The sequence below is a fragment of the Petaurus breviceps genome, unplaced genomic scaffold, assembly GCF_028583685.1.
Source record: "Petaurus breviceps papuanus isolate PSGF00001 unplaced genomic scaffold, PetGlider_PUasm1.0 689, whole genome shotgun sequence".
NCBI classification, from domain to species: Eukaryota; Metazoa; Chordata; class Mammalia; order Diprotodontia; family Petauridae; genus Petaurus; species Petaurus breviceps.
The window spans coordinates 4,484,547-4,497,764 of NW_027186458.1; the positions used below are offsets into that span (position 1 = coordinate 4,484,547).

Sequence of the window (13,218 nt, forward strand, 5' to 3'; positions counted from 1 at the left end):
CTCCCAGAAGCTGAGAAGAAGGCTGGGAAGCTGAATTGGGGCTGGGAGCTCGGCTGGGCAGCTTTTTCTCCTCGCCAGCTGGGTTGAGTTCCGCAGATCCTTTGCCTGATTTTCTTTGCAGCTCCTAGACCCTCCCACAGGCAAGAAGTTTCTGTGAGCTTGAAAATCCTCTTGGTCCTTATACTAGAGACCCTCCGAACTGGTTCCCTCTTTTCTTTTTGCTTGGGGGCATCTCCCTTTCTTTTTCTCTATTTCCTCCAAACTTCTGGGGGGGCAGTGAAAAGAAAGCTAGATTTGGAGAATCCTGAATCTAGTCGAGTTACCTCGGACAAGTCACTTGACTTTTCTGCGCCTCAGTTTTCCTATCTGTCAAATAAGAGGGTTGCATTAGATGACCTTTTGAGTCCCTTTCAGCTCTGACTGTACCATTCGATCCTGGATGAGTCCCTGTGCATGTCCTCTTACTCTCTCAGTAGGCTGAGCAGGGGGGCTCAGACTAGAGAGCAGGAGCCGAGCAGGAACTTCGCCCTGCGGTCAGGCCCCAGCTGCTAGCAGGGCAGTGGAAGCTCTCCCTTTTCTTTGGGATATTTCAGGTCCCCACGGCATCCGCACGGGCTTCCCAGCTTCCCCTTGCCCACTCGTGCGCCCAAGCGCACCCTCTCAGACACACTTCAGGCCACTCCACAGCGCAGTCCGCGCTTCTGCTTCGCGGGGCTGACTGAAGCGGCTGGGACCCTGGACAGCTCTTGGAGTCCAGGCTGCCGCGTCAGGGCTGGAGAATAAGGACCCGTTTCCTTAGTCCAGTGTTGTGCTCTGCAGTGCTTACCATGCAGTCCCTCAACATCACCCCGGAGCAGTTAGCCCGGCTGCTGCGGGAGCACAACATGAGCCGCGAGCACTTCATCGCCCTGTACGGGCTGCAGCCCCTAGTCTACAGCCCCGAACTGCCGAGCGCCGCCAAGCTCGCCTTCGTGCTCACCTCTGTGCTCACCTTCGTCTTGGCGCTCTTTGGCAATGGCCTGGTACTCTATGTAGTGACCCGCAGCAAAGCCATGCGGAAAGTCACCAACATCTTCATCGGTTCCCTGGCACTCAGCGACCTGCTCGTTACCTTCTTCTGCATCCCGGTCACCATGCTTCAGAACATCTCCAGCGACTGGCTAGGTGGTAAGCATGACCCTGTCCTTTACTCTTTTCTCCTCTCCTCCCCACCACCAAAGGCACCACTATCACCCTCTTCCTACCCCTTGTCTTAAGCAGGAATTCCCAGATCTTTCCCCCCTCTTTCTCTTTCTTGGGTACTGTTCTGATGTTTTTAGAATTTCCTTTTCATCTCTCCATTTTGGATAGGTTTTGGATAGTTTGGCAGTTTTACTTCCCCATCAAACGATGACTCTGGTTTCCATAGCATGTTAAGGTTTGCAAAGTACTTTCCTCTGGATGTTGGAAGGCATGGATGAAGGTTTATTATTCCCATTCTTTGGAGGAGGACATCAGACTGAGAGCTGCAGAGATTCATTCTAGATTTCACCTATGTTGAGTGTTTGCAGTTGGTTTCGAAACCAGGTTTCCTGACTGAGTCCAGTGGTCTACCCACTGCACTGGGCTCCCATGCTTCCCCAGGTACTAGCCGACAGGGGCTAAGCAAGAGCCAGGCAGGAGAAATATGGCCAGATTAGCTCCCTCAGCTTTTCTAGTTATATCTTAGCCAACTAGGTAGGGAGATAGAGCCTAGAATTTGGCAACTAGTACTTAGAATAATGAAATTCAGAGTTGGCAAATTCTAGAGATTTTCTGGTTCAATCCTCTCATTTTCCCAGTGGCATAAACTAAGACCAAAAGGATACTCGAGGTCAGATAAAATCAGTAAAGGTGAAGGGCCAAGATTTGAACTCAGATCTTTTGACTCCAAATGCAATGTGCTTCCAACTACATTAGGCCACCTCTCAACATGTTTGCTCAAGGTAAAAACCACCTAGCTTGACTTTTCAGGGACAGGGATAGTGCTAAAGAGGAGGGAGACCTTTTGGGTACAATGAGTTATGGACTCTTGGGAAAGACAGGGAAAATGAAGAAAGTGGGCCTAAGATGGGAGGCCCACTGCTAAGCTGCAGCCCATTCATTTTCAAGTATTAACACTGGCTTTGTCCCTTTTGGGACATCCTCTGTACCTGGAACCAGTGTAGGGCCAGTGCTAGGCAGGAAATCAGTGTGAATAAACTGCCAACATATTAATAGGCTTGAGGGAGAAAAGGGGGTAATTGTCTAGTGGAGTTTCATTTTAGCCAATCATTTCATAACTTCCCAGAGAAGTCTTCAGTTTGGTTCCCAGTTTGTAACCTTTGATTTCTGCCCATACAAATGCTTCACTTCCATTTGGCTCCATTTGGCAAGTGTCTGCACCACCTAACAAATGTGCTAAAAGCTTTGCTTACTTTCTTTTCTGGGACTGGAAGGTTTTCCAGACCTCATTACTTATTAGGCCCACAGTGAGAGTACAAACTGCAGGAGTGATTGGCTTTCCTTAGGCATTGTGATGGAATTATTCTGCCTGAGGTTTGTAACAAGCAATGTTTTTCAATTAACGCTATGAATGAAAAGAGCCAGGTTGCCAGTCAAACCACTGAAGCACATCAAGAAATGCTCCCCTTCCCCCACTCTCCAGAGTTTTTCTTGGTATGCTCAGTGCCTTCCATAGTGCCTGATAGACTTAATGAAAACTTGCAGAGTTGGACTGTAAATCTTCTCTTTGTGTGAGTCTTCATACTTACATATTTAGAGAATCCCAAGTACTTCTGCAAGATTGACTGGGGAAAAACCAGATTAAAATAAAAGGGAGAGGGGAGGTATACTCTTAATTGTATAGATATGTGGTCTCAATCCTTGGAAAAATACCAGAGCAGACAAGGGGATGGTTTGTAAACACCTTAGAGAAACAGTGGTCATGTTGCAAGCCAGCATAGACTCATTGAAAACAAGACATGTCAGACTAATATCATTTTTTACACTGGCAAGAAAGAAAGATCAGAGCAATCCCAAATATCTTGGATTTTAGCAAAGTATTTGACAGTCTCACCCTTGTGGTTGAGATTAAGGAGTGAAGGCTGGATGATGCAACAGTTAGGCGAGTTCAGAATCATTTGAATGGCCATACCCAAAGAATAGAGGTCAGTAAGCTGATGACAGCCTGGGAAGAAGTTTGTAGCAGAGTACACTAGGACTCTGTTCTTGGCTCTATTTTGTCCAATACCTATAAGAATGAGGAGACATTTCAAGATGAAAAGAAGCCAATATATCAGCTGATAGACTATGTAGCTCTCACATCTGGAGAGCCTGGAGATAATGGTGCAGAAACTCAGAGTCAGCAAAGTTAAAGTTGGGAAGGAACTTACTAAGGGCCGTCTAGATCAGATTCCTCATCTATAAAATAAGGGATCCCATTTTATAGATGAGGGGACTTATGATAAGAGAAATGACTTGACCCATGTCATACAGGCAGTAAATGGCATTGCTGGGATTTGAATACACATGCCCTTATTACAAATCCAATGTTTTTGTCATTACACCATGCTGTAATAGGAAATGAATATGTTCAAAATTGTGAGAAGGAGAATGAAATAAGATTAAGGATGATGGGCTGGTTGATGTGGGAATGAAGAATAATTTTGGGAGGATTAAGATAGAGATGGCAAGATAGTGAACGATAATCAGGATAGACTTTCAGAGTTCAGGACCATGGAGACAGCCCCATAGTATGGAGTGAAAATGAGGGTGTAGTACCATATGGGTTCTGAGGTCCCTTCCAGTTCTAAATGCATATTATTCAACTGTTATGTTTGATGGTAACATTTAAGATATGACCATTCTCTGATCTACCAGGTTTGCCAAATAAAGACATGAGCTTAATCTGGCATGACTTGTTAATGAAACCATTCTGACTTGTAGGGGTGGCTAGGTGGCACAGTAGATGGAGTCAGGAAGACTCATCTTCCTGAGTTAAAATCTGGCCTCAGTCACTTGCTAGCTGAGTGAGTCACTTAATGTTGTTTGCCTCAGTTCCCTCATTTGTAAAATGTATTGAAGAAGGAAATGGCAAACCACTTCAGTATCTTTGCTAAGACAACCCCAAATTGGGTCGCAAAGAGCAGACATGTCTGAACAACAACAGCAATTAACCTGTATTATGATCCCTGTTTTTGACAGTACTCACAGACCATCCATTTATTTGTTTTAGCATTTTTCCAGGAATACACTGAAGAATAAATATTTTCCTCCTTTTAAAAATGAGGGCGACATTTGCCCGTCTCTAATTCTCCAGGACAGCTGGGCCATCTCCAGTCCTGCATCCTAACTGGCATTCTCCAGGATTCCGTAAATAGAAGTATAGAGACTGTCACCATTAAGAGTATATTTGCTATTCAATTCATGAAACTGACGTATATTAAGATGAGGACTTGGGAGTTAAGGAGGTCAATTAGGTTCCCAAGTATGAGGGTAGGGATCAGCATGTCAATCAATCAACAAGCATTTTAAAGTGCTTACCAAGTGCCAGGCAGTATGCTTCAATCACTATAGTGTAATGAGTGAGGTGTGGAATTCCTTAAGAAAGGAGCGAGAATGACTCGGATGTTGGTAGGGCAATGAAACAATGGTCTTGATAGAGTGATGAACCTAGGAGAGGTTTCTGATCAATGATGCCAGAGGAAGAGTCTGCAAGGGGTATCCAGGAACAAGGAATATGTCTGCTTCTTCTGTTGGCTCAATATTTAAGAGAGCATAATGGCTAGTTAGAGGGTGGCCAGGAATTAGTGCCTCCGAGGCGGCATGAATAATAGATAATGTAAAGCCTGTTTGATGAAGAAACAGTGAACTTTTAGGAAGAGACAGGATGAAGAGCACTCTGTTAATAGCAGAGGGAAGGGGAACTGAGGGTGGTTCAGAGAACAAAATGAAATGAAAAATGCGATATAGATTGCACAGCTGTAGACTGAGGTAGATTTGAACAAAATTAAGAAAGGGATATCAGTGGGGGGAAGAATGTTCACCTCAGCAGTGGGAGATTGAATCACAGAAATGAAGGGGAGCATTTGGTTTGAGTTTGCCAGCCCTAGGATGAGGAGGACTGGGAAACTGAAGCTCCCATTTCTAGTGCTCTGTGATGACCAAGCATAGTATCAGTCTGGGGAAGTGACATCTGCTTCCACTGATTGTGACTCCAAACATTGGGGAGATGAGTGTGTAGGTGGTAGGGAGTTCTGACTGGGTGCCTCAGTCAATAAATACTTGGTCTTCAGGTAAGGAAGCAGTAGGCCAGTGTAGCTGAATCATGGAGTCTCTAGTGTATAGAGAGGAGTAAAGGATTAGGAAGGACAGGTAGAAAGGAACCAGTTTGTAATATTAACAGCAGACCTTATATTTGAGCACTGAGATACTAGGGAACCATTGGCATTTATTGAGCAGGGAGGGGTATGTCTCTATTTTAGGAAAATCCTTTTGGTACATGGATCGGGGTGCAATGATACTTGAGACAGAAAGACCATTTAGAAGGCTGTTTCAATAGTCCAGGAAAGAGGTGATGAGGTTGAAACTGAGATTGTAAGCCTGAATCCAAGGAGGATGGTAATGCCTTTTACAGTAATAGGAAAGTAGAAAAAAGTTTGGAAGGAATTATGCTTTAGTCATATTGAGTTTGAAATGCTTAAGGAACATCCAGCTTTAGGCATTCAAAAGATAGTTGTTGACTGGGAATCACAGAGAGATGATACTTATGCAAACTGGAGTGAATAAGTTCACTAAGAGAAGAGACCCCAGGACAGTGCCTTGCACTCACAGTTGATGTACTTGATATAGATGAAGAATTATCAAAACAAAAGGAAAAAAACATTGTTAGACAGATTGAAGAATTAGAAGGGAGCAATGTCACAGAAACCTAGAGAAGAGAGATTCTAAGAGAAGGTGATCAACAGTGTCAACTATTGCAGAAAAGTCCAGAAAGATGGAAACTGAGAAAAAGTAATAATTGGTAAATATAATTATAAATTATATGTATATATTTAATATAATAATATAATATAATAATTAAATAATAATATAATAAATAAATATAACATTATAAATAAAAAGAGATAATTGGTAACTTTAGAGAGAGTAGTTTCAATTGAAATATGAGGTTGGAAGCCATTTTGCAGAGGTTTAGAAGGGAATGAGAGGAAAGGAAATGTAATCATATAATGCAAATAGATTTCTCAAGGAGTTTAGTTGAGCAGGGTGTTAGTGTTGTGCTTGGCTCAAGCTGGAATCTTATTCAAGTTTCATGTTGGAATGAAATGAGGCATTTGTAAGTCACTCAACAGTTAACAAAAGGAGGTTCACTTAGGCATAGTATAGAAAGGACATTCAACAAGGATACTGTAGTGCTTAACTTGGCTAGATGTGGGTCCTCTTCACCTCCTTTTGGAAATGTGTCTGATTAATAGGGCCAGACTCCTATGCTTTTGGAAAATCTGCTTGACTTCATGTTGGTGGGACTTTTTATACCCTTAGATGATCAGAAAGTCACATTAATGTGACTAGATACTCCCAGGAAGCTGCATCAAAGGAGGCATAACTTTAGCCTTAGTATCCTAGGCCAATCAAGTCTGCGGGACAAGTATGTCTTCTTTCAATGAAAAACTAGCTTAATCCATGTGGAGGAGGTGAGGAAATCTGGTAGAAAGAGGTCTCATTGCAAAGTGGAAAACAGGTATAGTTGATAACTAGCAAGGAACCTATGCCCAAGTGAGTATAAATTTTTGCTAAGACTGAGGCAAATATAGACGTGTTTGCAGGAAGTAGGGAAGTAGTCAGTAGATAAGGAAAGTTGGAATGTTAGAGAGAGATAATGATGATAGTGAGGGCCATATGCTAGAGAAGATGTTAGGGAAGAGGATCAAAAGTACATATTAAAGGATTGTACTTTTATCTGGTGTTTGAGGGAAAAAATCCCTCCAAAGGCACCAATTTCCTTATTATTCCAGTGGCATGGTTATTTGTTAAAAAAGAACTTTAATTTTATATAATACAATTATCTTTTTGATAATCTATTTTGTTTCTTATCTACCTATGGATTTTCCCTTTAATAATAGCTTCTTATCTAATAATAGTTTCTTATCTACCTATGGATTTTCCCTTTAATAATAGCTGTGAAATAAAGAACTTTTCAATATATTCCTTAAAAAAAGCATTATGACTTTTTATACTTATCCATCTGCAACTTATTGTTGTATATGTGGCAGGATGCTAAGCCAATATTCTGCCAAAGTCCTTTATGGTCTTCCTACTTGTTGTTTTTTTTTTTCAAATAAAGAGATCCTTTCAGTAGTTTGTGTTTCAGGTCTTTTTGAACAATGGACTATTGTGTTCCTTTGCTTCTGGGCCTTTTTAGCTAGTAAATTATACTGACTTACATATATGTAGCCATACCTCATAAATCTTGATAACAACTTATCATGTAATTCAAGTTCTATTAATTGTATGTCCCTTTCATTACTATTTTTTATTATATTTCTTGAAATACCTGAAATTTTGTTTTTCAAAATTAATTTTGTATCTCTTGGTAGTCTGATTTGTATAGCACTGAATCTATATATTAATTTATCTATTTAAATGCAGCCACCATTTTTTGAATTTAATTCCAAGTTCTAGTAAGTTCTGCTAAGTCATAGGTCTGCAAATTCAAAATTAAATATTCCTGCCTTTATGGAGTTTGCATTCTATTGGGGTGAAAAAATGTATACTTAGAGAAGTTGAAATATATGTAAAATGGAGGAAATAGCAAGTTTACTTGTAAGTAAAGTCCAGTAACAATTGGGTGCATCAGAAAAGGCTTCCCATGGAAGGTAACACCTGAGCTTTACATTATATATATTTTTAAAGCAATTGGGGTTAAGTAACTTGCTCAAGATTACATGGCTGTGTGTGTGTGTGTGTGTGTGTGTGTGTGTGTGTGTTAAGTATCTGAGGCCAGAACCAATCCTGGGTCCTCCTGACTCCGGGGCTGGTGCTCTTACTCACTGCACCACCTAGCCACCCCAACATTGTAATTTTTTATTATATTGTCATGACCTATCCATGAACAATGACAGTCTCTACAATTTTTAGGTCTCCCCTTTTTCTGTAAAGACAATTTTAAAGTTGTATTTATGTAAGTCTCTTGTGTGTCTTGGTACTTTTCATTTTTAGACAGAATGTATGATTTCATCAGTGTGGCGAACTGCCATTGCAAATAATGACATCACTACAGTTAATTAGTTGCTGAAATGTAACTTATAATCAATAGTATAGTCTATGGTTTCTTGGGGCCCTGAGGGTTCTGGAAACTCTCCCATGGTCACACAGATAGTATGTATCAGAAGTTTGCCTAACTCCAGGATCAGCCCTTTATCTAATATGTTATAGTAGTCTTTCTCTAAAAGCTGTCAAACTAATTAATCAATTAACAGTAACTGCCAAATGTTTCCTACATTTTGTGGTTATTTTAAATGAAAGTTTCCTTTCTATCTTCTCTTTTCAGGCTTTGCAATATGCAGAAATGTTTTTGTGATTTTGAAATGTATTTTGTGATTACTAAGAATGAAAGTTCTCTTTCTATCATTTCCTCCCACTTTGAAATATATAGAAATTCTTTTGTGATTCCTTGTGACTTTTGTGTTTTTTGTTTTGCTACTTTAATGAAGGTATTCATCATCTTGATTAGTCCCTTCGAATAGGATTTTCTAAGTATGAAATCATATATAAATAGGAAGAATTTGGCCTCTTCTGGATCAATGTTTTATTCCCTTAATTTCTTGCTTTTTTTTAGACTGAAGAATTAGCATTCCTAGTGTTATGCAAAATAATAGTGGAGAAAGGGGGCATTCTTGAATCATCAATAAGCAGTTGTTAAATGCTTAGTGTGTGGCAGACATTACCTTAAGTGCTGGAATACTGAACAAAATACAAATAATTCCTGCCCTCAAAGACCTCTCATTCTAAAGAGGCAGAAAATATGCAAATAACCATGTACATACAAGAGATATACAGCATGAATGAGAGGTAGTCTCAGAAGGCAGTCTCTGGCAGTGGTATTGGAAGAAGAGGGGCTGAGAAGGGTCTCTTATAAAAAGTGGGGTTTGAGTTAAGTCTTAAGAGACATAGGAGGCAGAGGTGAGAAGGGAGGACATTGCAGACATGGGACAGAGTTGGGGAAGACTCTGGAAGACACCTGGAAACACAGGAAGGGACCAGATTGTGAAGGGATTTAAATCCTAAAAAAGTGAGTTTATATTTTATCCTGGAGTCAATAGGTACCTATTAGAGCCTAGAGAGTAGAGTGAGGTGACATGGTTGAACTTTTGCTCTAGGAAAATCACTTTGGAAGGTGGGTGGAAGTTGAATTGATATGGGGTAATATTTTAGACATGATGGCAAATTGGAAGGCTGTTGTAATAGTCCATGAGAGAGGTGATAAAGGCTTGTGCAAGGGTTGTAGCTGTGTGAATAGAGATAGGGATATATGTTAGGGATGTTGTGAAATGAGTAATGAGAAGATTTAATAATATATTGTATCTGTGCAGTGAATGGGAATAAGGGGTCAAGGACAGTGCTCTTATAGCAAGGTGTGATAGTAATGGCAATTAAAGATTCCCCTGTATTGGCTTGGTTTTCAAACTGATTGTGTTAAAACCCAGAGCTTGTTAATCCCACCTGTGGGATGGACTTGGCTGAGTGATTGGGATGAGGTAGTAATAGAACATTTGATAGTAATAGAAAATTTGGGAAGAGAGGAAGGTTTGGGAAAAAATAAAATTCATTCTTTTTGGATATGTTGAATTTGAAATCCTACAGAACATCTAATTTGAGATGTCCAGAAAGCAGTAGGTGACACAGAAATGAAGCTCAGAAAAGAGACTAGGCTGCATATATGGAAATGAGACTCACCTCTGTAAAGATGAGAATTCAACCCATGGAACATACATGCACACATGTATGTGTATATATAATATATAATACATACATGCATGTATAGACAATATATACACATATATATGCATGTATATATATAATATACATACATATACATACACATATATGTATATGTATGGAAAAGAGAAGAATGTCAAGAACAGAGCCTTGGGAGAACACTCAAAGTTAATGGGTATAACCTAGATGAAAGTCCAGCAAAGGAGATTGGGAAGCAGTGGTCAGAGAGGTAGGTAGAGAAGAACCAGGAGAGAGCAGCTTCATGAAAATGTAGAAAGGAGATATTATGGTGATTGACAGTGTCAGGGGCTGCAGAGGTCAAGACTACTATTTTTGACAATTAAGTAATTGAGAACTTTGGATAGAGCATTTTCAGTTGGCTTATGATGTTGGAAGCAGGCGCTTTTTATGCCCCATGTGTATTCTTGCCCATTTGTTGTTTCTTGTATCACGATGGCTGGTATGTACTCTGTCATTTGGGACACTTTTTATTTCATAAAGCAATTCCAGATTGCTTTGTAATTTATCTTAATTGCCTCATAGCATTATGTTACAGTACTCTTTTCATTCATTGTATAAACTCCTAGCCTGTTAAAACTGGAGATTTTAGAAATCATATAATCCGACCTTTTTACAGAAAAGGAAACTAAGGCCAAAAGAGTGGAAATAACTTGTATATCCTGACATGTCTGTATATTTTTTTTCCGCAATGACCTAGCTTTGTCCTGTAGTAGATCTTTCAAATAATGGACACTCTGGTTTCAAGGTACTCTGTGGTAGCAGGAGGTATCTCTACAACTAATAGCACACTAGCATTCCATCACCCTCCATGAGTTTACCTTTAATAACCAAAAGACACAATCAGCTCAAAGCAGAGGGATTTAAATTAAATATATTAGAAAGAAAAATAGCACCAAATCACTCCTCTAATAAACTTGTGGTACAAACACCCATAACATCAGTGAAAGGAGTGATAATGTATGGAGAGGCAGAATATGCCTTCAAAACTACAGAGCCTCTGAGGTCTTTGGTGATGTCATTCCACTGTTCTCCCCAAGCACTTTCTCTGCTCATCCCTGCATAATGCTGATCAGCTGGACCTTACACCATCAAATGCTGCTCCTCTGTATGCATTGTCTTTATCAGGTTCCACTCTGCAGGAGGCTTCTCTGCCAGATGTCTGTCTCTGTAATTTTCCTTTGACTCCAGCTTTTGATTCTGCTGGCTTCTTCTTTCTCATTAGAAGAATGGGCTCCATCATGATTTTTTTTTAGCTTAAAGCCAATAAGGCTTTTTTTTATAATAATTTTTTTATTTTTTATAAATTTATAAATAAATTTTTTATTTATAATAATTTTTATTGCCATGAATCTTTAGAAAAGGAGTAAATCCTTTTCTTGGATGGCAAATCCCTGCTTTTAGGTTTGCCTTCTTATTCTCTACAGTCATGGCTACAACTTGTATCTCCAACCAGAGATTCTTACACCAGGAACACAAGCTTGTTAGGACAATGAACAGGCTCCCTTCTAGCTAGCTAATGTCCTCAGACTTCATCTTCTTTTTGGACTTTCCCCGGCTTTATTCTGTGGCCTGGTGTACTTTGCTGGAGACCTCACTCTAGCTTGTGATGGCTAGGTGGTACATGGTGGTTTGCATGTTGTCTCTCCCATTGGAATAGGAGCTTCTCCAGGGCAGAGATTGTCTTTTACCTTTCCTTGTGTTCCCTGTGCTTAGTACAGTTCCCAGCACATAGTAGGAGATTAATCAATGCTCATTGACAGACTGACCATTCTATATACATTTCAAGTTTTTCATAACTAAGGGGCAGGCCATGAGCCAGGTAATGGATATTTGCTCAGTAACCACTAAAAAGCTCTATTTAAATTTCAGGGTTCCCTAGTTTTCAAATTTTAGCTTCTTCCACATCAGTGGGTAGACAGGGGAAAAGGTACAAGCTAAGACGAGGTGCCAAGGGCTCTATTAAGCCTCACACCTGGCCTTTTTATAGAAAGATCTATCAGCCACTGCCTAAATCTGCCTTGGAGGCACACCCTTGCATGCATTTAGACCAAATTTATGAATATTTATTAGTATTTTCCTTCTTTTTTCCACTCTTTACCTCTATTTTCTTCCCTTTTCTTTGGTCCCCTTCCTTGCAACATTTTCTCCAGACTTATTGAGATGACACTTTTCCAATGTTTCTATGAATAAAAGGATTCATGAGCTCCAGCATTTAATGAGATCTCATTCCTAAGTGAGACAGCATTAAGAAGAGTAGATTTCATTCCTATTAAGGTAACTCTAATGGGAGATCAAGGGCACCAGGTGGTTCAGTGGATTGAGAGATGAACCTGTAGTCAGGAAGACTTGGATTTATATCCCAACTCAGAATTTCTGGGCAAGTCACTTAAACTCTTTCTGCCTCAGTTTCCTTATCCATAAAATAAGGATAATAACACAACCTACCTCCAAAGGTTATTATGGAGGATCAAGTTAAATACCATTTATAAAGTGTTTCATAAGTCTTAAATGTCATATAGACATGTCTGTGAATGGTCTATCTGTACTACTTAACCATGTTTGGCAATTTCACTTTGTATAAAACGAAGTTTTTTGTTTGTCACCGATATTGGGTAACAGGGGAGATTTACATATATTTTTGGAACTAATAACTGCATTTTGAAAGTTTCTTTTATTCCTTAAAAATTAATCTTATCTTTGTAACAATGAATTACATGCTCACTAGCCAACCAGTCACCAAACATTTATTAAACACTTACTGTGTGACAGCTATGGTGCAAAGTGCTGGAGATGTAAATTTAGGCAAAAAAAAGGCTCTGCTCCCAAGAAGTTCACAGTCAAGGATGGAATGACAACATGCAAACTGCTGCATAGAAACAAAGTGCATGTAGGAGAAGTTGGAAGTAAGAAGCAGAGGAAAAGACTAGAGTCCTAGGGCAATAACCAGAATGTCAAGTTCAGTGTCCTGGTAGGACCTACAAAGATATCTTTCCAGATTCACTGAAGAGAAGCTCTAAGCCAAGGATGGTGAGAAAATGTCCCATGGAATCAAAGGTTTCATTTCTTGAAAGTCTCTAACGTATTAATGGAGGAGGTGGTGTCACTCTGTTAATGAATGGAGCACCTTGGTGGCATACTGTGGTAATCCACTCTGTGTGTGTGTGTGTGTGTGTGTGTGTGTGTGTGTGAGAGAGAGAG

General features: G+C 39.9%; 1 protein-coding gene across 1 annotated transcript in view; it reads left to right on the top strand.

Annotated features, from left to right (window-relative positions):
* Positions 1–814: 814 nt before the first annotated feature.
* The window catches only part of QRFPR (pyroglutamylated RFamide peptide receptor), a 90,992-nt gene continuing 78,588 nt past the window's right edge, over positions 815–13,218 (top strand). The window contains exon 1 of the mRNA XM_069104840.1: positions 815–1,167. Coding sequence (XP_068960941.1) covers positions 828–1,167 — 340 coding nt within the window. The 5' untranslated portion in view covers positions 815–827. The remainder of the gene's footprint in view (positions 1,168–13,218) is intronic.